Raw genomic sequence first — 26,385 nt, 5'->3', positions numbered from 1 at the left:
TGTACCAGCTGTGCAATCTGGGGGGGAGGGAACAAAATGGTAAATGATCAATTTTCTTTAATAAAACAGAAACAACAGTAACAGCAACAAAAGAGGTTTTTTTGAATATTCACCTTTTCATTTTTTAAGAAACCAATTTGAAATGAACTGGGCAATGCCTTTGGAAAGCTTGTTCTATTACACAAATGTACACTAGCTTAGCCAAAGAAAGGGGCCAGTCAGAGTTTTCAAACCCACGGTTGAATTGTTACTTTTTCTTTAAAAGAGAAAAATAAAAAGTATATAATTACGAAGGACAGGACCCTGAGTATGGTGAATAAACTCACCATTCATCTTAATAGTAAAGAAGGTCTCACTTAGTTGGCTTATGTAGCAGAAATGTGTTCAAGGCTCAACATCTTCCATAAAGATAGAACTGTGAATATTTCTACTGAGCAGGACAAAACTTCTGCGGTGATAATGAAGTGTGAGAGCAGCTTGTGAAGACAATGAGTCGTGTTCAATTATTAAGTTTATTCAAATGGGACAAAAACATTGCTGGTAAAATAAAGATCATCCTCATTAGTTGTCTTTCTTCACAGGAAAAAATCCATTAGTGACTATTTCCCTAAGACTGTAAAAAAGACTAAAAAACGGATTATGTAAATTGCCACATGACACAAATGACCAACCCGTCAGCAGGAAGAAACACATACTGAAATGCCTAACACAGCAGCCCCAGCAGTATCCTTCTGCTAGCATCCTGATCCTCTGTTACAGAGAGCTCACAAAACAGTCATAATTATAGCTAAAACTCATGCAGTCCTTACTAGATAGCAGGCTTTGCATACATTAGCTCAGTAATCCTCACAGTGACCCTATGAAGCAGGGATTATGATCCCAGCCCATGGTCTCAGTGAAGACCACACAGGGAGCCTGGACTTCTACCCCAATCTGGCAGTAACAAGTGGTGTCAGAAGAGGAAGAGTGGAGAGTTAGGGCTTTAATCATCACCTAGTGGTAACAAGGTTATCCCCAATGTGGTGTCAGTGAAGACCATGTAGGGACCAGAATTCCTACTCCATCCAGCAATAACAAGGAGTCCCCCACCTTGGGCACCAAAGGAATCAGAGTGTGGAAACTGAACTAGAATTCTAAAAAGTGATCAAGTAACCCACAGGGAGTAAGAAAAAGAAAAGAAAACAAAAGAACAGAATAAGTAAATAGGGACTTCCCTGGTGGTGCAGTGGTTAAGAATCTGCCTTGCCAATGCAAGAGACACAGGTTCGAGCCCTGGTCCGGGAAGATCCCACATGCCGCGGAGCAACTAAGCCCGTGCGCCACAACTACTGAGCCTGCACTCTAGGGCCCATGAGCCAAAACTACTGAGCCCATGTGCCAAAACTACTGAAGCCCATGTGCCTAGAGCCCATGCTCCACAAAAAGAGAAGCCACTGCAATGAGAAGCCTGCGCACCACACCAAAGCGTAGCCCCTGCCTGCCACAACTAGAGAAAGCCCGCACGCAGCAACGAAGACCCAATGCAGCCAAAAATAAATAAATAAATAATTTTTTTTTAAAACCTACTTTAAAAAAAAAGAATAAGTAAATAAGATGTCAGACTTAAGTCTTAACATATCAATAATTACATTAAATATAAATGATCTAAATATACCAATTAAAAGGAGATTGGCAGAGTAGATTAAAAATATGACCCAACTACATGCTGCCTAAAAGAAATTCACTTCAAATATAATTATATAGGCAAGCTGAGAGTAAAAGGATGAAGAAAAAAGACATATCTTATAAATATTAATCAAAAGAAAGCAGGACATTCTATTTCCAAATGATGACATGTGGAGATCTATGGACCCACCCCAACAAACAACCAAAACTAGAGAATATTCATTTTAAAATATTTTTAAGTCCCTGGAAATTGAATGTAAGGGCATATAACAAATAAAACATTCTCCCATGTAATAGAGAATTTGGCTGGACTTTGTCCCCACTTCCTGGGAGATAGCCTCTAAATCCTTAGAATTTCATGAGTGACAGGTGTCTTTGTTATTCATGGTGCACCCCTTGGACCACGTCAGAGTTTATGCCAACAAGATGACTCAGAATGGGGGATGGTTATGTCAGAAAGACCAACTATGTGATTAGAGGGTTGGAGCTTTGAGTCCCATGGTAGCAGCCCAACCTCTGAGGAGGGGAGGCGGGTTGGAGATTGTTATCAACGTCATGGCCAATGACTCAATCAGTTATGCCTGTGAAATAAATGCCCACAAAAATTGCACAACTCTGGAAACTGAGTGCCTAGCAGGCAATACTCCGTGCATATTACACATCACTGAGTAGGGAGTGACACATGCCTGACTCCATGGGAAAAGGACATCAAAAAAAGTATACCAGAAGCTTTGTGTTTGGGACCCTCCAGATCTTACCCTATGTGTCTCTTTCTTTTAGCTGGTTCTGATTTGAATCATTTTTACTATAACAATACTGTAATCATAAGTGTAAGACTTTCCTAAGTTCTGTGAGTCATTCTAGTGAATTATCAAATCTAAAGGGTAGTGGGAAGCCTTGAATTTATAGCCAGTTGGTCAGAAGTGAGGGTGGCTTTGGAAATCCTCCCAATAGTGGCTGGTGTCTGAAGTGAAGCAGTCTTGTAGAGGACCATGCCCTCAACCTGTGACACCTAGCCTAGCTCCAGGTTTTGCATCAGAAGTCATCGCACATTTATTCAGGAAAATCTAACAAATCTCAGTAAGAATAAAAGTCTTTGGCACTTGAGCCATGACCCATTCCGTCCACCACATGCAGCTACAAAGATGGGGCTCTTTTTCTCCTCAACCGCCTATAAGTAATATGGTATCTCACCGGAACGGCAGGCCACCAGAATTTCTCACTTCCCCCAGCTCCAAGCTTCAAAAGTTAAATTCCTCATGTATACAGACAAAAAGTCAGGCAATCCCTTCTTCCACCCAGCCACCACTCATACAGTGAAAGCTCCACACAGGCACAGCAGGCTGAGAACACTTGAGAACTGACTGCTCTCTCCTCAGCTTGCGCATAGGATGGAAGTTCATGTCAGAAAAGGCAAACCAAGAACACCAGAGATTACCTCCCCTGACCAACACCCTGCTCACAAAGCAGGGGTGTCACTCTCAGAGAATTGGGCCACTGTCCCCATTCCCACTCCAGAACAGTGACTCAGAATTCTGCCCAGGGGTGAGGTAGTCCGTAAGAACAGAGCTCTGAAGCTTTACCAAAGGAAGTGACTTTATTTTAAATGGAATGTAGGGAAGTTCAAGCCTAAGGGCACTCTTGAAAACACTGGAGATTTGGGTGCTAAGCAATTCACAGGAGTCTAGTAGCTTCATGAAAGCAGCAGCAAGTTCCAACATAAACCAGCTAATTTCCCAGAAAGAACCAGGGAAAGAGACAGCTAAGAAGAATGCCCCTAGGGACAGAACAAATCTGAAATACTGGCCTCAAAAACTATCTTGAAAAGGGACCAAATTTAATTGTATCAGAATGAGAGCAATTTATGTTCTAAGAAAACAATAGGGCTATATGCTGCAATTAGTGGAGCCTAACAGCTGAGTGTTATATCATAATAGAGGCAAAAAGCTTAACAGATCAGAAAGAGAACAAAAGAGAGCCCTACTAAATCTGCCATGCCATGTGACCATGAGCATGCTAAAGATGCTCCCTCTGAGAGTTGACAACCAGAGGCTTCATTCTGCAAGAGAAATAAACTTCATAAAAATAGTGCATAGCAGAAATTAAGGAAACAATATTTATGAAGGAGAAATTCTGAAAAATAAAAATTTTGGATCAGAGTGAATACATTAAAAAAAATAGTCCAGCTTTTCCTCTAAAATCAGGAACAAGGCAAGAATCCCCATTTCTGACACTTCTATTCTATTCAACAAATACTGGAATTTCTAACCAGAGGAATTAGGCAAGAAAAAGAAATAAAAAGCATGCAAACTGGAAAAGAAGAAGTAAAATTATCTCTATTTGCAGATTATATAATCTTACATATAGAAAACATGAAGATTCCACACAAAAAAATCTGCTGAACTAATAAATGAATTCAGCAAAGTAGCAATACATAGAGTCAACAGACAAAAATCAGTTGTTTTTCTATACACTAACAATAAACAATTTGAAAAGGAAATTACAAAAACAATTACATTTACAATAGCATCAAAAAGAATAAAATATTTAGGAATTTTCTTAACCAAGAAGGTAAAAACTTATACACTGAAAATTACAAAATACTGCTGAAAGAAATGAAAGAACACACAAATAAATGCAAAGAGATCCTGTGTTCATGGATTGTGAAATGTAATATTATTAAAATGTTCATACTACCAAAACAATCTATTGATTCAATGCCATTCCTATCTAAATCCCAGTGGCATTTTTTTACAGAAATTTTTAAAAATCCTAAATTTCATATGGAACTACAAAAGACCTTGAATAGCCAAATCAATCTTGAGAAAGAAGAAAAAAGCTGGAGGCGTCACACTTACTGATTTCAAAATATATTAGAAAGCTACAGTAATCAAAACACTAGAATACTGGCATAAATACAGACACACAGACCATTGGACAGATTAGAGAGCCTAGAAATAATACACATATATGGTCAACTGATCTTCAACAATGGTGCCAAGACTACCTAATGAGGAAAGAACAGTTTCTTTAACAAATGGGGAAACTGGATGTCCACATGCAAAAGGATGGAATTGGATCCTTATTTTATACCATACACAAAAATAAACTCAAAATGGATTAAAGACTTAAACATAAGACCCAAAACTATAATACTCCTAGAAGAAAACATAGGGGAAAAGTTTTATAACATTTGTCTAGGCAATGATTTCTTAGATGTGATAGCAAAAGCACAGGCCAAAAAATGCAAAAATAGACCAAGTGGGATGATGTCAAACTAAAATGCTTCTGCACAGAGAAGGAAACAATGAACAGTGTGAAAAGGCAATTTATGGAATGACAGAAAATACCTGCAAACCATCTATCTTATAATGAGTTAATATCCAAAATATATAAGGAACTCCTGCAATTTAATAGCAAGAAGACTAATAACCTGGTTAAAAATGTGCAAAGAAAGAACTTGAACAGACACTTCTTCAAAGAAGACATACAAATGGTCAACAGATATGAAAAGATGCCCAATATCACTGATGATTAGAGAAATGCAAACGCAAAACCACAATGAAGTATGACTTCACACCTGGTAGGATGTCCATTATTTTAACAAAAAGGAAATAAGTGTTGACAAAGGTATGGAGAAACTGGAACCTTTGTGCACTGTTGGTGGGAATATAAAATGGTGTAGCCACTATGGATGGAGCTACCTCAAAAAATTACAAAAAGAACTACCACATGAAACAGCAATCCCACTTGCAGGTATTTATCCAAAAGAACTTGAAAACAAGTTCTCACAGAGGTATTTGCACTCTAGTGTTCACTGCAGCATTATTCACAACAGTCGGGAAGTGGAAATAATCTAAATGCCCATCAGTGGTTGAATGGATAAAGAAAGTGTGGTTTATACACATCATAGAATATTATTCATTCATAAAAAAGAATGAAATCCCATCATATGCAACAACATGAATGAACCCTGAGGAGATGATGCTAAGTGATATAAGCCAGTCACAGAACGACAAAACTACTTGATTTCACATAGATGAGGTATATAAAGTAGTCAAACTCATAGAAACCAGAAGCAGAATGATAGAGGGGAAATGGAGAGTTGCTGTTCAATGAGTACAGAGTTTCAGTCATGCAAGATGAAAAAGTTCTAGAGATCTGCTGTACAACATTGTGCTTACAGTTAACACTATTGTACTATACACTTAAAAACTGTTAAGAGAAAATGGAATAGATGAACCGGTGTGCACGGCAGAAATAGAGACACAGATGTAGAGACAAATATATGGACACCAAGGGGGAAAGTCAGGGGTGGGGGAATGGCGGTGGTGGGATGAATTGGGAGATTGGGATTGACATATACTAATATGTATAAAATAGATAACTAATAAAAACCTGCTGTATAAAAAAATAAATAAAATTCAAAAATTCAAAAAAAATAAATAAAATAAAATTATGGATAGTAAATATCTTATATATCAACAATGAACAAGTGTAATTTGAAATTAAAACACAAATACCATTTATATTAGCACCTCCCAAAAATGTGATACTTAGGTATAAATCTAACAAAATATATACAGATCTGTATGAAGAAAACTACAAAACTCTGATGAACAAAATCAAGAAAAACTAAATAAATGAAGAGATATTCCATGTTCATGGATAAAAAGACTCAATATTGTCAAGATGTCAGTTCCTCCTAAATTGACCTATAGATTCAATGCAATCCCAATCAAAATCCCAGCAAGTTATTTTATGGATATCAACAACCTGATTCTAAAGTTGATATGGAGAGGCAAAAATCCTGTAATAGCCAAGCCTGTACTGAAGGTGAAGAACAAATCTGAAGGATTGATGCTACCCGACTTCAAGACTTACTACAAAGCTATAGTAATCAAGATAATGCATTACGGGTGAAAGAATAGACAAACAGATCAGTGGAACAGAAGAGAGAGCCCAGAAATGGACCCCCATAAATACAGTCAATTGATCTTTGACAAAGGAGCAAAGGCAATACAATGCAGCAAAGACAGTCTCTTCAACAAATGATGCTGGAATAACTGGACATCCACATGTAAAAAAATTAATCTAGACACAGACCTTACATCCTTCACAAAACTCACAGTAATATATGTAAAATGCAAAACTATAAAACTCCTAGAAGATAACATAGGACAAAATTTAGATGACCTTGGGTATGGTAATGACTTTTCAGATATAACACCAAAGACAAGATCCATGAAAAAAATAATTGATAAGCTGGACTTCGTTAAAATTAAAAACTTCTGCTCTACAAAAGATATTATCAAGAGAATTAGAAGTCACAGACTGGGAGAAAATATTTGCAAAAGATGCATTTAATAAAGGACTGTTATCCAAAATATTTTACAAGAACTCCTAAAACTCAAAAATAAGATATCAAACAACCCATTTTAAAAATGAGCCAAAAACCTTAACAGACACCTCACCAAAGAAGATACACAGATGGCAAATAACCATATGAAGAGATGCTTCATATCCTATGTCATCAGGGAAATGCAAATAAAAGCAACCAGATATCACTACACACCTATTAGAATGGCCAAAATCTCCAACACTGACATCACCACCAAATGCTGGTCAGGAGTTAAAGCAACTCCAACTCACTGTCGATAGGAATGCACAATGGTACAGCCACTCTGGTAGGTAGTTTACAAAAGTAAACATACTCTTACCAGTAATCATGTTTCCTGGCATCTATTCAAAGAAGTTAAAAACTTATGTCTGCGTAAAAATCTGCACACAGATGTTTGTAACAACCTTATTCATAATTGCCAAAACTTAGAAGCAACCAAGATGTCCCTCAGTAGGTGAATAAACTGATACACCCAGACAATGAAATATTACTCAGAGCTAAAAAGAAATGAGTTATCAATCATGAAAAGACATGGAGGAACCTTAAATGCTTATCACCATGTGAAAGAAGCCAGTCTTAAAAGGTTACAGATCTGTGATTCCAACTACATGAGATTCTGGAAAAGGTGAAACTATGGAGACAATAAGAAAAACAGTGGTTGTCAGGGTGAAGGGAGGTAGGGAGAGAGAAAAAGACAAAGTACAAAAGATTTTTAGGGCAGTGAAAATATTCTGTATGATATTGTAATGATGGATATATATCATTACACATCTGTCCAAACCTATAAAATGTACCTAAGGTTCACTATGGACTTCAAGTGATCATGATATGTCAATGTAGGTTCATCCTTTGTAAAAAAATAAATAAATAAATGTACCACCTAGTGAGTTATGTTGATAATGTGAAAGGTTATGCATATATATGGGGACAGGGTTTATATGAGAAATCTCTGTATCTCCCTCTCAATTTTGCTGTAAATCTAGAACTGCTCTTAAAAACTAAAATTTTTTTAGAGTAGCAAAAACAAAAAATGTGTATTAGCACAAAATGTAGCAAAGAAAAGATGACACAGTTCAGTGGTAAATGTGCTCCACTGAAGCCTTAGCTATCAGAGTTCAAGTTGCAGGTTGTCTCTTTACCTTGTTTCCTTCAACTGTAAAATGAATTAGACTAGAACCTGAAAATCTCTTTCAGCTCTAAAAGTCTATGAATCATCTTAACACAAACCAGAAAGCTTGGAATAAAACAATACACTTGAATAACATCACCTCAAAAGCCTGTGAGTGTTTTTAAAAATGGACTATTACTAAATTTTTTAAGTCTTAAGAAAAGTCATGTAAAGCAGATGGCTGTTCCGTTGTTAAAACAAACACTGCACATGCTTCCTCAGCCATTTTAGTGTTTTTACATGATCCACCCAAATATCAAACTGGTATCTGAAACAATAGTTTGGACATTTTCCACGTTATGAAACATCCTAAATGGTTTTTTTTTTTAAGATTCTGGTACCTGATATATGAAACATTCTTTCAAGAAAATGCATACTTAATTTTAGTGGAATTTCTTTAAGAAAACATTATTCAAAATTTCCTTAATTATCAGCAAGTGATATATATAGAAATAAATATGTTGTCTAGTGACAAATGCAGACCTCAGAATCAGAAGACACAAGTTCAAGTTTTCACTACCTCTAACTGAGTGTCCTCAGGCAAGTTATAAAATCACCTGAGCCTCAATTTTCCTGTTTGTAAAATAAGAGATTGGATGTTCTCCCCAACCTTTTCACACTTAGGACTTTTGTCTTCTTTTTGTTCTATGCACACCATGTTTCAAGGATCTATCTTTCAGACAGACTGCATTTCTTTAGTAATAATAAATCATCTTCCTGTTCCTTCTACCAAACACTGCCAATCTGAGATTCAGAACAGTCTGAGATATGAATTCAGACATACATTGTTCTAACCCAAAGCAAAGCAATCTTATAAGAATGAACGCATTACTTCCATTAGGTTGTTGAAATACCGATAATGACACCTATTATTATATCGAGTGCAGCAACACCAAGCTGAGAACCACAAGTCTAGATGATATCTAAGACCATTAATACAGTGGGAAAAAAGTGAAAACACTTTTTTCCGTTTGTCCAAATATTAAACACTGACAATTTCAGGTACTGCACTATATGGTTTTATTTTTAAATAAAAAACAATAGATTTTTTTTTCAAATTACACTCTTCATTTTTAAAAAGTTCCCCCTCCTTTTCTAATGGGGGGAAGGGGAGTAGTTAACCACGTTTATATTACAGATTGACTAGCTTTTCAAGAAGCAATTTCAACTTTTAAAAACTTCGTTGAAATCACCAATAAAACACAAAATAGTACAATGCAGTCTATAAATACCTTCTGAATGAATGAATGAATGCTACACTGATCATACACAGACGTTTTAGGGAGACTGTCGCCACTGCCTTTCTGAACCTAACTGCCTTCAACCACACAGTTCCCTGCTGCTTCTTTTAGTGCTTTTAATTGGTGCTTTGACTACCCTTGCTCCTCTCATTTCTCATGTCAAGGAGATTTTTATCTTCTCAATTACTTATAATGCATGTAGTATGTGCAGAAAGATCATAGACCAAGCATATCTTCTTTCACATTTGTTTTAAACAAAGTTTAAGTTTACTCATGTTAAAACAAAATACTCAATGATTAAAACTGCTGCATAAATAGTCAAATGAATAGAAGAGAACAGAAAGTCCAGAATAATACCAAATGCATACAGAATCTTAGTATAACAGTGAAGTCTCAGTGCAATGGGGATTAAAGTTGGATCCAACTTTCAGTATAAATCCCAGAGGGATCAAAGATTTAAGGACAAAAAATAAAACTATAAAAGTTCCAGAAAGTAACTTAAAAGGATTTTATATAATCTCAGAATGGGGAAGGCATTATTAACTATGCTAAGATTACAAATGTTATAAAAGATTATAAAAGAAAGGCCATTCAAATACATGAAAAAGAAAACCAAACTTTAAAAGAAAATTCCAGTGGGATAGGGAGGGTGGGAGGGAGACGCAAGAGGGAGGACATATGGGGATATATGTATATGTATAGCTGATTCACTTTGTTATAAAGCAGAAACTAACACACCCTTGTAAAGCAATTATACTCCAATAAAGATGTTAAAAAAAAATGAAAAATATATAAAAAAAAAGAAAATTCCATCATCAACAAAGAGAACAAGAAAAAATTAGCAAGTCATATTATAAAGGCACACACACAAACACACACACACACACACACACGCTCTTTTCAAGTAAGGGAAAAAAAAGACCAACAATCTAATTTTAAAATGAGCAACAGATATAACTATATCATTGACATAAATAGTGTAGAAGTGAAAAAAAGTATAGAAATGACTCATAAATGTACAAAAAAAATACTCAATCCCACTCACAAAAGGAAAAATGCAAAATAAAGCTACACAGAATACCACAGTTTAGCTATCAGATTGGCAAATGTCCAGAAGTTTGAGAGCACCCTGTTAGTGAAGCTGTGGGGAAACAGGAAATCCCATAAACTGCTAGTAGGAATGTAAACTGGGAAATCTCTATTGAGCATAATCTGGCATCATTTATCAAAAGTATAAGTGCACGTATTCTTTGACTTAGTATTTCCACTTGTAAGAATTTATCCAACAAATACACTAGCACACATTTAAAAGGATGTATGTATGAGGTTTTATGCAGCAGTGTTATTTAATATAAAAATACAGTAAACAATTCAAATGCCCATCAGTTCAAAACTAGTTAAATAATAAAATCCTACACATTATCAATATGGAAGGATCTTCAGGACATATTGTTGAGTGAAAAGAAAATTATATAACAGTGTGTCTACAATGCTAGAGGATAAAATAATGCATATTTGAATTTGCTTCTATATGAGTAAAAAGATTCTAGAGTAATATTAAAGAAGCTAATCAAAAATTACTTGCTTGGGAGACAGGGTGGAAACTGTGCTAATGGGGACAAAAGCACAGGGAGATTTCTCACCTTTTCTGCATTTAAAATTTTATCCACTCAAAAGACTAAGTAAAAATAGAAGAGTAAAATAAATAAGATTAACGATATAGTGGAATTTGAACTAAAGTCCAACTAAACTCATCATTAAAATGAATTCAGAGGTACAAAAGTGATTTAAAATGTTTCTACTTCTACTAGATACTTTGAAGGGCTCTCCACTCTTCCACTACAGTACTTCCTGTAAATCCGAATGTACACATACCCTGTAATTCATAGATTCCACTCCTAGGTATGTTCCCAGAAACTTACATATGTGCACCAGGAGACATGCTCAAAAATGTTCACAGTAATACTGTTTATAATAACAAAATCCTGAAAATATCCCAAGTGGATTAATAGGAGAATAGATAAATCAATTCTAGAATATGCACACAGTGGATGAAATAACTATATGTTAACAAAATAAATTAATCTTAAATTATAATTTGAAGTGGGAGAAATAAGTTCCAGAAAGTATACAGTATAATGTCATTTTTTCTAAAGTTAAAAAAGCAAAACTAAACAAATACTGTTAAGGACTCATACTTCTTTGATAAAACTATATGAAATAAAGGGTGGGGTGACTATATATAAAATCCAGAGAGTGGTTACCTCAGGTGGGGAGAGGCAAGGTAGGCCAAGGGACAAGAAAGTGGTGAAGGTAACAACATTGGTAACGTTCTGGTCCTCAAATGCAGTAGTGGATTCGTAAGTGTTTATTTTATCATCATGCTTCATAACTTGTATGTGTTAAATTCATTATGTATCAAGTATTACCTATATTTTTTCTTTACAAATAATACACGTTTAACATTTCTTGGCAAATTATAATATATTATATGGGAGTTATAAACCTCCCTCTTTCTAGACAAGCTGATGAATGAATACTTACAAGAATTACCCTTATTTTATCCTATGTTTATTGTAGAATTTCTTTGATAACAGAGAAAACAATTTAGTAGCTCTTAATACTTCAACTTTCAGTCTCTGGGAGACTTTCATCTGTGTGTCACTGCTCTGCTCTGTTTTGGTTATAAGAATACTAGTTTTAAACAACTTTGATCCCTGCAGGGCTCTGAGAATAAGGAGCACATATTTCAGATTTCCGAAACAAATTTCAGAAACTGAAATTTCATTCAAACTTCAGAAAACTACTCATTTTCTCTTCTTAAAAAAAGTCATAAAAGTCTCCCCAAGTGGACTCAGGTATTCAGTAACTACCTCCATAGTGTTTAATATATACCATTTGTTTAAATTCAGCCAGATTGTGCAATTCAGGCCAAAGTTTGTGTATCTGTCAGTGTTTTAAATATACTTCAATTTTTTTCTGATTATAAACCTGTGTATGTTTATTATGGAAAAAACATTCTCTTATATTTTTCCATATCTTTTAGTTAAGCTTTAGGAAAAAATGGGCCTAAGCTTTGTATTCTTGTTTCTTCAAAAAGGCAGTGCTAATTCACAATCTTCTCAGCAGTAAGTGAGTACCTGTTTATTCAATGGCTAGAATCATCATTTTAAAATTCTTGTCAATTATATAGATGTGAAATTATATAACATTTATTTCTAATCTGGACTTTCCTGATTGTTGAACAGTTTTCATTATTTAATTTCTGGGTTTTTAAAAATGACTCCCTAAGTCCTTTGGCCATTTTTCTATTGGGAAGTTACTTAACCTGTAGGTGTCCTTTGGGTATATTTAACCTGGTGCTTATATATGCTGCAAGTTATGCTTTCTGTTTGTCATTTGCCTTTTTATTTTCTTATGCTGTTCCCTGAATTCATTTTTACTTTTTATGTATCTAAATCCATCTCTTTTTAAGTTATGATTTCATCCTTTGCTCTTATGCTTAAAAACACTCTCATACTGCAATCAATAAATGCATCCTTAAATGGTTCATATGGTTTCATTTTTTAAAAAACATGTATCTGAAATCTTTTTGTATGTAAAAATGTAAGTCAAACAAGTTTTTTAAATCATGAAAATTTTTAAATTCATTCAATCTTTCCTGAGAATATTTCAGAAAGATACACTGTGTTAATCTGATTACAGGGACTTCGCTGGTGGTCCAGTGGTAAAGAATCCGCTATGCAATGCAGGGGACACAGATTCAATCCCTGGTCAGGGAACTAAGATCCCACATGCCACGGGGTAACTAAGTCCATGCGTCACAACTACTGAGCTCATGCGCTTCAACTAGAGAATCCATGCACTTCAACTAGAGAGTCCGCATGCCGCAAACTACAGAGCCCACGTGCACTGGAGCCCGCGTGCCACAACTAGAGAGAAGCCCAAGTGCCGCAATGAAGAGCTCGTGCGCCACAACGAAAAGATCCCGCATGCCTCAACGAAGATCCCGTGTGCCTGCAACTAAGCCCTGACACAACCTAAATAAATAAATAAATTAATTAATTAAATATTTTTAAAAATCTGATTAAAGACTTTCCTTCTAGTTTCAGATTATTTTTCCTTAAGTGAATGGGCCCTTAACTACAGACTCAACTGGTATGCCTAAAACAGAAGCAAGCTTAACACTGTCTCTCATTCCCCTATTGAAATACCAATGGAATAAATCTAAACTAAGAAGGTAAAATACCATACTCAGAAAACTATAAGACACTGACGAAAGAAACTGAAGACAACACAGATGGAAAGATATACATGTTCATGGATTGGAAGAATTAATATTGTTAAAATGACCATACTACCCAAGGCAATCTACAAATCCAGTGAAATCCCTATCCAAGTGCCAATGGCATTTTTCACAGAACTAGAACAAATAATTCTAAAATCTGTATGGAAACACAAAAGACCCTGAATAGCTAAAACAGCCTTGACAAAGAAGAACAAAGAACATGCTCCCTAATTTAAAACTATATTACAAAGCTACAGTAATCAAAACAGTAAGGTGGTACTAGCACAAAAGCAGAAACAAAGACCAGTGGAACAGAATAGAGAGCTCAGAAATAAACCCACATACTTCTGGTCAATTAATCTATGACAAAGGAGGCAAGAATATACAATGGAGAAAAGAGAGTCTCTTCAATAAGTGGTGCTGGGAAAACTGGACACCTACATGTAAAAGAATGAAATCAGAACATTCTCTAACACCATATACAAAAATAAACTCAAATGAACTAAAGACCTAAATGTAAGAATGGAAACCATAAAACTCCTAGAAGAAAACATAGGTGGAATACTCTTTGACATAAATTGTAGCAACATATTTTTGGATCTGTCTCCTAAAGCAAAGGAAATAAAAGCAAAAATAAACAAATGGGATCTGATTAAACTTAAAAGCTTTTGCACAGTGAAGGAAACCATTGACAAAATGAAAATACAACCTATGGAATGGGAGAAAATATTTGAAAATGATATGACGGATAAGAGGTTAGTATCCAAAATATATAAACAGCTCATACAACTCAACATCAAAAAACAAACCCCATTAAAAAATGGGCAGAAGACCTGAATAGCCATTTTTCCAAAGAAGACATACAGATGGCCAACAGCCACATGAAAAGATGCTCAACATTGCTAATCATCAGAAAAATGCAAATTAAAAACACAATGAGATATCACCTCACACCCGTCAGAATGACTATCATCAAAAAGACCACAAATAACAAATGTTGCTGAGGGTGTGGAGAAAAGGGAACCCTCCTGCACTGATGGTGGGAATGTAAATTGTTGCAGCCACTATGGAAAACAGTATGGAGGTTTCTCAAAAAAACTAAAAATAGAGCTACCATATGATCCAGGAATTTCACTCCTGGGTATTTATCTGAAAAAAGTGAAAACACTAATTTGAAAAGATACATGCACCCTAATGTTCACAGCAGCACTGTTTATAACTGTCAAGATATGGAAGCAATCTAAGTGTCCATTAATAGATGAATGGATAAAGAAGATGTGGTATATACGTACAATGGAACACTACTCAGCTATAAAAAAAGAGTAAAATTTTGCCATCTGCAACAACGTGTATGGACTTGGAGGGTATTATGCTAAGTGAAATGAGTCAGAGAGAGAAACACAAATACTGTACGATATCACTTACATGTGGAATCTATAAAAATAAAACAAACTAGTGAATACAGCAAAAAGAAACAGACTCACAGATGTAGAGAACAAACTAGTGCTTACCAATGGGGAGAGGAAGAAGGGGAGAGGCAAGATAAGGGTAGGGGATTGAGAGGTAAAAACTACTATGTATAATAAATAAATAAGCTACAAGTATATACTGTACAACACAGAATACAGCCAATATTTTATAATAACTATAAATGGAATATAACCTTTAAAAATTGTGAATCACCTGTTGCACCTGTACAACTTATATAATATTGTACATCAACTATACTTCAATTTTTAAAAAAGACAACAAATAACAAGTGTTGGCAAGGATGTGGAGAAAAGAGAACTCTTATGCACTGCTGGTGGGAATATAAATTGGTGCAGCCACTATGGAAAACAGTATGGAGATTCCTCAAAAAATTATAAATAGAACTATGATGCAGCAATTCCACTCCTCGGTATTTATCTGAAGAAAATGAAAACACTAATTAGAAAAAAAGTATGTTCACATATGCCTTACAGTTTTCCGAGTACAGGTCTTTTACCTCCTTGGTTAGATTTATTCCTAGGTATTTTATTTTCTTTGATGCAACTGTAAATGGGATTGTTTTTTCAATTTCTTTTTGTGACAGTTCATTGTTAGTGTACAGAAAAGCAACAGAATTTTGTACCCTGAAGACAATTTAACCTGGCACAGCTAGCACCTAAATGTAAGTAGACAAAAAAAGTTAAAGTATATGTGCATTTAATTTTTGAAGTGGAAGGTATTTTTTAAAATATTACAGTCATAAGAAACTGCTAACAGTTACAACTAAAAAACAGTTTAAATGGTTTTGCAAGTGACTGTGATTGCAGAGCCTGGTTCCTGACTTGACTGCCTGCAGATTGAAAACGTGGACCTAATTTTTGCATGCTTCCCAGGCTTTCTTCATTGTACTGAATTGCACTGAATCCGTAGATTGCCTTGATACATACAATGGAATATTACTCAGCCCTAAAAAACAATGAAATCTTCCCAATTTCAACAACATGGACAAACCTAGAGGGTATTATGCTAAGTGAAACAAACCAGACAGAGAACGACAAATACTGTATGACTTCACTTATATGTGGAAGTTAAAAACAAAACAAATGAACAAACATAACAAAACAAAACAGTTATAGATACAGAGAACCAACAGGTAGTTGTTAGAGGGGGTTGGGGAAGGAAAGAAATAAATGAGGGAGATTAGGATGGTACAGACTTCCAGTTGTAAAATAAATGTGTCATGGGTATGAAATGTACAGTGTGGGGAATATAATCAATAACTATGTAATATCCCTGTATGGTGAAATCATAACTAGACTTACTGTGGTGCTCATTTTGAAATTTATAGAAATATTTAATGACTATGTTGTGTAACAGGAACTAACATAGTGTTGTAGGTCAATTATACTTCAAAAACAAACAAACTCATAGAAAAAGAGATCAGATATGTGGCTACTAGAGGTGGGAGGTGAGGAAGGGGGAACTGGGTGAAGGCAGTCAAAAGGTACAAACTTCCAGTTATAAGTACTAGGGATGTAATGTGCAACATGATACATAGAATTAACACTGCTGGATGTTACAGATGAAAGTTGATGAGAGAGCAAATATTAGGATTTCTCATCATAAGGAAAAATATTTTTTTCTACTTCTTTAATTTTGTATGAGACGATAGATGTTCACTAAAATTATTGTGATAATCATTTCATGATGTAAGTCAAATCATTATGCCTGTACATCTTAAACTTATACAGTGCTATATGTCAATTATATCTCAATGAAACTGGAAGAAGAAAAAATAAAATAGACTGCTTACAAGTCAGCTACACTCTTAGATTTCCAACAGAGTATTTATATGTCTAAATAAATAATTAAGTTGAATCATTTGGCTCTGTATTTAAATCCTATTGGCTCCAACTAATTTAACTGTCTCATTACGAAGTGGCTTCTGTTATGGGAGCCCCAAAAGGGAACTGTTCAGGGAATTCTCCCAAAACACTTAAAGAATCTATTAATCTATCATCTTAAAAGTACAGACTTCACCCACCCGCCCCCCTCCAAAATGTACAGGTTCTAAATACAGCACACAGCATAGGGGAAACAAGCATGCAATCTCTCTAATGTCATGTCACTGGGATGGTTTATCCTCCTGGTTTCAGGATGTACAGAGTTTAATAGTACATGGATATAACACAAAAGTGACAAAAATTTTGATAAGTCAACTTCAATACTGAAAAGGTTAATAAGAATTCTTTCCCATCCCAAAAGTATTTGTCTTGGGTCATCTCTAATGAACCTTCGAAGAGCCAGCGTATTTCACAGGGGCTAAATAAAACTTTTTAAAAGGTTAACGGAAAAATATTTATGTGAAAAATGCCTCCGAACAATCTTTTAGTGGGTGGATTCAGCACATACCAGTGAATGCCTTTGAGCTTCGTCCAATTTCGAATTAAGCTAGAGTTTACCTTTAAGAAACAATGAACCTGCTTTTAAGTAAAACCCTGTGTTAATAAGAAACATGGAATGTGAATACAAAAAAAAAAAAAAGATTTTATCAACTGAACTGTATCTAAAAATTTTACAAAGTTTTCCATGAGCCGTCAGTAAGTCTTTAAAATGCATGATCTTTTAAAAAACTTGTTAATCATTCATCTGTAAAAATCTAGCTTCTTATGTGTGTGCCAAGCATAAAATTGCCCCATGCTAAATTTAACACAAACCTCACATTACAGAGTTATGTGTTCTTGCACTTCAACATGACTATGACAGTGATTCACAGGGTGAAAATACACTGAGAATAGTCTACCTTCTGCAATTCAGTGCAATGAAGAAAGGCTTATGAAGCATGCAAAAATTAGGTCCATGTTTTAAATCTGCAGGCAATCAAGCCAGGAACCAGGCTCTGAAATCATAATCACTTGCAAAACCATTTAAACTATTTTTTTGTTGTAACTGTTAGCAGTTTCTTATGACTGTAATCTTTTAAAAAATATCTTCCACTTCAAAAATTAAATGCACATGTACATTAACTTTTTTTGTCTACTTACAGTTAGGTGCTAGCTGTGCCAGGTTAAAATTGTCTTCTTTCCCCTTTCCAATTCTGTATTCTCTTCTTTTAATTTTTTTTTGAAGATTTAAATTTTTTTTATTTTTGGCTGTGTTGCGTCTTCATTGCTGCACACGGGCTTTCTCTAGTTGTGGTGAGCGGGGGCTACTCTTCGTTGCAGTGCGTGGGCTACGCATTGCGGTGTCTTCTCTTGTTGCAGAGCACGGGCTCTAGGCACGTGGGCTTCAGTAGTTGCAGCACGCGGACTCAGTAGTTGTGGCACGCGGGCTCAGCAGTTGTGGCTCGTGGGCTTAGTTGCTCCGCGGCACGTGGGATCTTCCCGGACCAGGGATCGAACCCGTGTCCCCTGCACTGGCAGGTGGATTCTTATCCACTGTGCCACCAGGGAAGTCCTCTTCTTTTAATTTTTGTACACTGTGGTTCCAAGTTAATTTCATAATATTTATCCAAATAATTGTTGGCTAAAAATTTGTTCTTTTTAACTACAATTTGTGAAGTAACGTAAAGTTTAATCAAAAAAAAGAAAAATGAAGAGAGTCACTTTATGATGACATTCTGTTTTCTACAAAGTAATATGTTACCTTTTCACATGTTATTCAAGGATGGTTAATCATTTTACAAATGCTAGAAAATTAAAGATACTCAACACTATAAATTGATATGTGTAACTCTTAACAGAGCACATTGAAAAATAAGATGTAAACTGAGTTGCTCAAGGTCAGACAATATGGCAGTGAGGCAGGCAGCTGTGGCAACCTCTCAAATTCCTGTCTTCCCACATGTGCCGTACTGAGACCCCTGCTCTATCCCCTGCCTGCAAAACACTAACACAGGTAATGTCCACAGGACAGGAACCACCTAGGGCAGAATTTCAAACTTAAGGAATTGATTAAGTAGAAGAGAATTTTAACCTAAACATTATCATAATATATGAATTCAAATTATTTTTTAGGTAATGGAGTCATCGTAGCAAGCAACTTTTTCTTAACGTTGTATTTAAGTAGCTACGAGCTGGCTCCAGAGGACCTGGGGGCTCCACGAGAGAGAACTAGCTCTGGGGAAGAGAAACAGTTAATTTTCAGAGCTGGGCTGCCCTCAATGTCTGCGGTAACCTGCAGGCCACTCACAGAAGAACCCTGTATCAGCTTTCTCACCTCCTCACACTGGGAAGGGGTGACGGATCATCCTTCTTTGAAATTCTCAATTTGAACTACTCTACTGTAGACCAGAGGAAGTCCGAAAGTGTTAACAGTTTGGTTAAATTTTGAGGGGGCTTCAAATAGCTTTATCACTTCTAACATTACGTTTAAAGCAAATCTTTTATGCATTCATTTCTCATCACTGAAACTCACTGGCCTCTTTGTGATATTTCTTCCCCTACTTGCAAAGGAGCTCCAAATCCCTTAGCAAATTATGAAAAAAATCAACAGACATAAAGATGAGGGTCAAAATATCACTGTTTAATGATGGGAGTTTGCAGGCTATCTACAATGCGCTTTCATGTTAAAACTATCAAGTTAACAACTATCTGACTTCCATATTCAAATACATAATGTTTATGTTCTTTGAAAAAATATCTAATGCCAAAAGTAACTATTCAAATATAAACCATATATATTCTTTGGTTCACATGTACATGCAAAAACTCTGACAGATAAAAAGAATAAGAATGGAATTTTTGGCGAGCTTACACAGAATTATAGAATTTTATTAAAAAAAACGAGAGAAGGCATGGAAGGAAATTAACATTCATTATGTGCTTACTAAGAAAGAGACACTGTGCTAAGTACTTTACATAAAACTGAAATCAACTGAATGTTTCTTACATTCCTTGACCAAGTAATTATAATCGTATATATTCAAACATCAAAGGAATTAAAAACAAACTCTCTGAGAATCCTGAACTGATTCCATTTTTTCTTTGGGCAATGTGCTAAGCCTATCACATTCATCATCCTTACATACAGAGACAAAAGGCCCAGAGTTCTATTACATTATTTAAATTATTCCCAGAAAGTAACTCATGAATACTATGACCTCACTGAAATAGTCTTTCCAAGAGGCTAGTTTTGATGATCCAAGAATTCAATTCTCATAAGCATGCTTTGATACGAGTTTGTTACAAATTTCACTATACATCAAGAGATGAGTTGCTAACATGAAAGAATACTCTTCATTGTGACAATTTACATATTTAAGCTACTTCAGCTTCTGAAGGTTATGAAGAAGAGAGCTAGGGTTAGAAATGAGAGAGATCTGACTTCACTGGGGACTTCACTTCGACAGGGTCTTCACTGGCTGGCTGTGCTGTTTTACTGATTTACAGTAAAATAGTCACTTCAGTGACAACAGATGCTTTTTGGGAAAGGTGGGGAGGAAATTAAGCAAAATATCTATGCTTCCAATGCATAACATCTTGATCATGTACCTTTGAAAAAAGAAATAACCTGAAGTGGATTTTTAAATGTCTGATATACCATATTTGGAATAAAATTGTGAGCAATTTTATTCTTACATTTCTGATATTTCAAATTAGTGACTTTAATAAAATATCAAAAATTCTAATGACTCAGCACAACCTGAAAAATGTGGGTATTACAATGTTAAATGAAACCCAGTACAAACTTTTGTCTATATTATAATTATGTAAAAGTGTGTGTGTGTGTGTGTGTGTGTGTACCTAAAAAGTAGAACTGTGAAAACAGTTGATGTTGGGTTATAATGGGCTGATAGATAATTGTTTTTCTTTCTTGATTCTTTTCTATTGTAATAATGTCACAACAAAAACAACTTAAGAAAAAAGAACATCACTGCTTTATGGATAAAATAGTACTCCGTCTGCAATGACTTAACCATGTTAAAGATATAAGTACCTGTGTCTTCTGTCAGTTCCAGGAAAGCAAACACCACAACTTCCATGCATCCCTCATAACACTTAACGTCGCATCTCAGGTCCAAACAGACCCAGTAAATACCCAATGAGGGACAAGTCACTGAACCACTGATGAACATCAAGTGTAGTTAATATAAAAACAGAAACTTACTGTTATTTGTTGGTTCAGGAAACCCAGCCTTTGGACCACTCCATCCTTTGTTTTCCCCTGTCTGAAAAATTAAAACAAATGTTTAAGTCCAGGGAAAGAGACTTAAATTCAAAAAGAAAAAAGTTGGCTAATCAATTAAGCAAGGGCAAAGGTTATTCTGCTCATTCTCTCCACCTCTGACCCCAGAACCGTGGACACAAGAATAACTAACATGAACAGTACCATCTATCCCTTTTCTACATTCGAATCTGTTTCTTATGTCTCCTGCTTTTACCTGTTTATTTAAATTTATAATTTGTCATCAATAAATCCCCATATTTAGTACATGTATTATATTTATACAACATGCGCTCTACCAAGGTGGTGAAGAAGTAAATATTTCTTTTTCAAACAGTAGACAATAATCATCACAAGTGCTAAAGTGACTAAAAGGGCTTCTTTATCACTTCTGAAGTCAAATTAACAACAGAAATATTACTATGTCTGTTCTGGAAAAGTCCTGACAAGGGTCACTGAATATTGCTAATGACATGTGCAAAAAAATTGAAAACTAAACCCTAACTTTAAGTGAAATCTGGAATATCCTGGCTTTTCCCAGATGATTTGGTCAATGTCTAGTGTAAAATACATTCTGAGCTCAGATATTTTGAAGTAGTAAGTATTTTAATCACATTATAAGTGACTTTAACTGGTTACATTCTCTTTTTGTGGAGCTGGTGTTATTAAGTACTCCAGGAGGGGAAAAGGCCTAGTTCCTATTATAAGCAGTATTTATGTTATCAGATGTCAAAGATCAAATGGACAAATTAAATCCATATATAAACACAAACTACATTTCCAGCAAATAGTGTACAACTGTGAAAGGACGGAGGAGAAAACGTGCGTAAATGCAGATACACATGGATGGGAAGGCCTGAGGAGACTCCCACTCACAAGTTCTCTGTGAAGCACAAAACAGGATGAGAGGAGAGCTGACGGAGGGGGTTATAAATCCGAGGAAAGTGTACATAGCAAGGAATAAGTCACTTCAGGGAAAGAAAGACCTGGCTGATAAGAAGAATACAGATTCTCAGGCACTTGAGTGCTCAGTTGAAGTTGGTAATAATACATTTAGCACTTCATTCCTCCTTTTCTCTCCTTCTACTATTAACCAAAGTTATTTAAATATTAGATTTTATTCCCTAAGCCTAACTTTTCACCTTCAACTGACTCCCAAGCCTGCTGCTCTATGATTTCTACCCCAACACTCTAATGAAACTGCTTTTGTAAGGTTTCTGCTTAAACATGACACAGTGACCACAGACAGTAATCTCTTCTCTCTCCCCAAACAACTCTAAATTGATAATCCAATAATCCATAAACTCTCTCTCTTTCCCTCTGCCCCTACCCTCCCCAGAATATGAAAGGAATCAACAGCAGAAGAGGTAAGTCAAAGTTGGTAACCTGGAAAGCAGATTAGTTGTAACTAACTTAGCAGATGTGAGCTGGCTGAAACCTCACCTGCAGAGCAAGAAGCCAGCAAAGAGCTAACAAAGAGTAAATCAATTTGTGCCCCAGGACCCGAGAAAGCCTCGGGAATCAGAAGCACACCTGGTACTCCTAAAGATGAATCCTGGAAGAGCATGAAAACAGAAAGATTGTTTGGAAGTCTTTCAAAATGCTATGAGAGGGCTTCCCTGGTGGTGCAGTGGTTGAGAATCTGCCTGCCAATGCAGGGGATGCGGGTTCGAGGCCTGGTCTGGGAAGATCTCACATGCCGCGGAGCAACTGGGCCTGTGAGCCACAATTACTGAGCCTGCGTGTCTGGAGCCTGTGCTCCGCAACAAGAGAGGCCGCAACAGTGAGGGGCCTGCGCACTGCGATGAAGAGTGGCCCCTGCTTGCCGCAACTAGAGAAAGCCCTCGCACAGAAACGAAGACCCAACACAGCCATAAATAAATAAATAAATAAATTTCAAGATGGTCCACATCAAAAAAAATTTAAAAAAATTAAAAATGCTATAAGACTTCCAGGTTACCTCTTTGACCCCAAGGAGACAGGATTTCCTAAAAGGTTTCCTCTTCAGAAAGCCTAAAACAGAGAGACTCTGGACACCAGGTACAGCTGAGGATGGGATGGATCTATATGCCACACTGCAAATAAGGAGATGGAGTCCAAAGCTACATCCTTACATTCTGGAAGATAAGGTTCCCCAGCTCCCTTCCTCACTGGGCCTCAGAAGACAACACCCAGCCTACCAATCCACAAGGATGGTGAGGACAACACAGGGAACAGAATAAAACTTCAAAAAAAAAAAAAAGGTTTAAAAAAAAAGTTCTCAGAGAGAAAGAAAGAGAGAGAAATATTACACCCATTAAACAAGAACAGGAGGTTATAAAGAGGAATATTCTGAGAATGAGAAAGAGCTCTGGGAAATAAAAAATACAACAGCTGAAGCAAAATATTTCAAAGAAGGACTGGAAGACAAAATTGAAGAAATCTCCTAGAAAACAGAACATAAAGAAAAAGAGATAGAAATAGAAAATAAAGAAAGAAAGAATCAGAAGATCATCCATTAGACTAACAGGTAACCTAGAAAGAAACAATAGCAAAAATGGAAGGAAAGAAATTACCAAAGAAAAAATATAAGAAGTTTCCCACTTTTAAAGTATATGAATTTCTGGACTGAAACCCAAACATCTAACACAATTTATAAAAGAATATACAAATCAAGTCAATCACCCATGAATTTTCCAAACTCCTGAGAAAAGAAGTTAGAAAAGCATCAAGAGGGAGACGAAACATAAAGGTTTCATAACAGGCTGAAGAATCAGAAGGCTTTGGAATTTCAGCAGTAATGCTGAGAGGTAGAAAACATTGGTGCAATGCCTTCAAAACTCTGTGAAAAAATATTTCTAATTTAGAATTATGTCTCAGAAAAACTATCAACTGTGTGGGAAACATAAAGATGTATCAGACCTATAAGATCTCAAAAAAATTTACTCCCCATGTATCCTCTATCAGGAAGCTACTAGAGCATGTACTCCATCAACACGAGGAAATAAATGAAGAATAAGGGAAACTGTCCAGAAAACAGGCAACTCAACAAGGGAGAGAGGCAAAAGCAACTTTCAGTGAAATGGTGAAGAAAAGAACCAAAATAGTGGGTCTTTAGCAGATCCATCAAACAAACAATCCAAAGTAGAAGAGGAGGATAAAGAGCTCCAAGAAAGAAAAACCAAGAAACTAAAAAAGTACATGATGTGTTTACTTGGCAGAGAGTTTGGGGTTAAATTAGAGAGACACAGAAAAGTATACATGTTGAGTATGAATAAGAGAACTAAATCTTCATTTTCCATAGCAGGAACTCAGATAATAACCTAAAAAGAAAAAAAAAAAACAAAACCAAGAAATCTCAGTATAAGCTACTGACAGTAGAAAATAACAGAACAACTAAAACGGGTAGTGAGTGGTTGCCTTTGGAAAAAGGGAAACAGAAATGGTCAGTTGCAGTGCAGGATAGCATCGTTTTTTATTATAAAACTTGAGTCTTTATACCATTAATCTTGAATAAATCTTGACTTCTTATACATATATGAGTACTACTTACATTACTTTGACCAATATATAATAAACAAATATAAAAAAGATGACGCACATGTCAGTTATATCTTGATGTAGAACAAATTCCAAGTTATAAGTGAAACCCCAACATGTAAGTGAAAAAACAATCAAGATGCAAGATCAGTATATTTTTTTAAAGGTAGAGAGAGTGTTTCACTCTTCCTTAGAATGTAGAAATGTAACAATGAGAAAGAGCCAGACAATGTAAAAAATCATAACTTTTCTTGAACCCATCAGAGATCTGAGATTGTAAAGCAAACAAATGACATGAATTCTAGAGAGTGACAAACCCCTCTGAGGAGAGGCTGGGCTCACAAAATATTTCAACATTGGCAGAGCAAGGAAGGAAGAGATGAATACCAAAAATGCTGGTAAGAAGAAAGCAGATGAAATGTTAGTAAATTCTGAAAGACTGCATATGGGTTAGCACAACAGTTTAGAAAAACTAGGAACTCCAGAGAGAAGTGCTTTTCCATGGGCTTCCTCTGGGAACTCAGGACAACTGTAGTTACATCAGGAAACCGGAGAGAGCCCCACTCGGTGGTACAGGTATGAAGCAGGTGAATGTCTGTCACTGAGAGAAAAGCCAAGAACTTTGCACACTCCTCTAGTCTTCTCTCATACAAAGACAAAAGCTCAAGCCACTAAGAAAGGAGAGAAACAAATCCTATCTGCCTCTGGGGTAGAGGTAGGAAATTTTATTAACCCAAAAGCTCAGGCAAAGACTCATTGCTTCTGGGTAAAGAGTAGAAGCAAAAGCTATCTACTCCAGGAAAAAAAAAAGGGAGGGTAGAAAACCCTCTTGAGAGAAAGACCCTGCGCCAATACAAAGCAGATGTCTGAAAATGCTGGGAAAGAGGCTGGAAAACTCTACTGCACCCAACACAACCTACAGATCCAAAGTAAAGTGTGGCTACCGTGGGGAAGGAGGTAGAAATAGTAGGAAAAACACACCTCTGAGCCCCAGGCCCATACAGTCTGTCTGAGAATGAAGTTGGACAAGAAAATCAAGAACTATGCTCCCTGGCTATTGTAAATAGAGCTGCAATGAACATTGTGGTACATGACTCTTTTTGAATTATGGTTTTCTCAGGGTATATGCCCAGTAGTGGGATTGCTGGGTCATATGGTAGTTCTATTTTTAGTTTTTTAAGGAACCTCCATACTGTTCTCCATAGTGGCTGTATCAATTTACATTCCCACCAACACTGCAAGAGGGTTCCCTTTTCTCCACACCCCCTCCAGCATTTATTGTTTGTAGATTTTTTGATGATGGCCATTCTGACTGGTGTGAGGTGATATCTCATTGTAGTTTTGATTTGCATTTCTCTAATGATTAACGATGTTGAGCATTCTTTCATGTGTTTGTTGGCAATCTGTATATCTTCTTTGGAGAAATGTCTATTTAGGTCTTCTGCCCATTTTTGGATTGGGTTGTTTG

The 26,385-nt window shown here is 36.0% G+C and overlaps 1 protein-coding gene across 15 annotated transcripts in view; it reads right to left on the bottom strand.

Annotated features, from left to right (window-relative positions):
• The window catches only part of STAU2 (staufen double-stranded RNA binding protein 2), a 303,654-nt gene that overhangs the window by 137,749 nt on the left and 139,520 nt on the right, over positions 1-26,385 (bottom strand). For all 15 annotated transcript variants that reach the window (XM_036829847.1, XM_036829842.1, XM_036829844.1 and 12 more), the window contains one exon: positions 21,342-21,402. In XM_036829847.1, coding sequence (XP_036685742.1) covers positions 21,342-21,402 — 61 coding nt within the window. The remainder of the gene's footprint in view (positions 1-21,341; positions 21,403-26,385) is intronic.

The sequence above is a fragment of the Balaenoptera musculus genome, chromosome 17 (genome assembly GCF_009873245.2).
Source record: "Balaenoptera musculus isolate JJ_BM4_2016_0621 chromosome 17, mBalMus1.pri.v3, whole genome shotgun sequence".
Taxonomy (NCBI): Eukaryota; Metazoa; Chordata; class Mammalia; order Artiodactyla; family Balaenopteridae; genus Balaenoptera; species Balaenoptera musculus.
The sequence above is the reverse complement of the archived record's forward strand: the minus strand, read 5'-3'. Positions and strand labels throughout refer to the sequence as shown.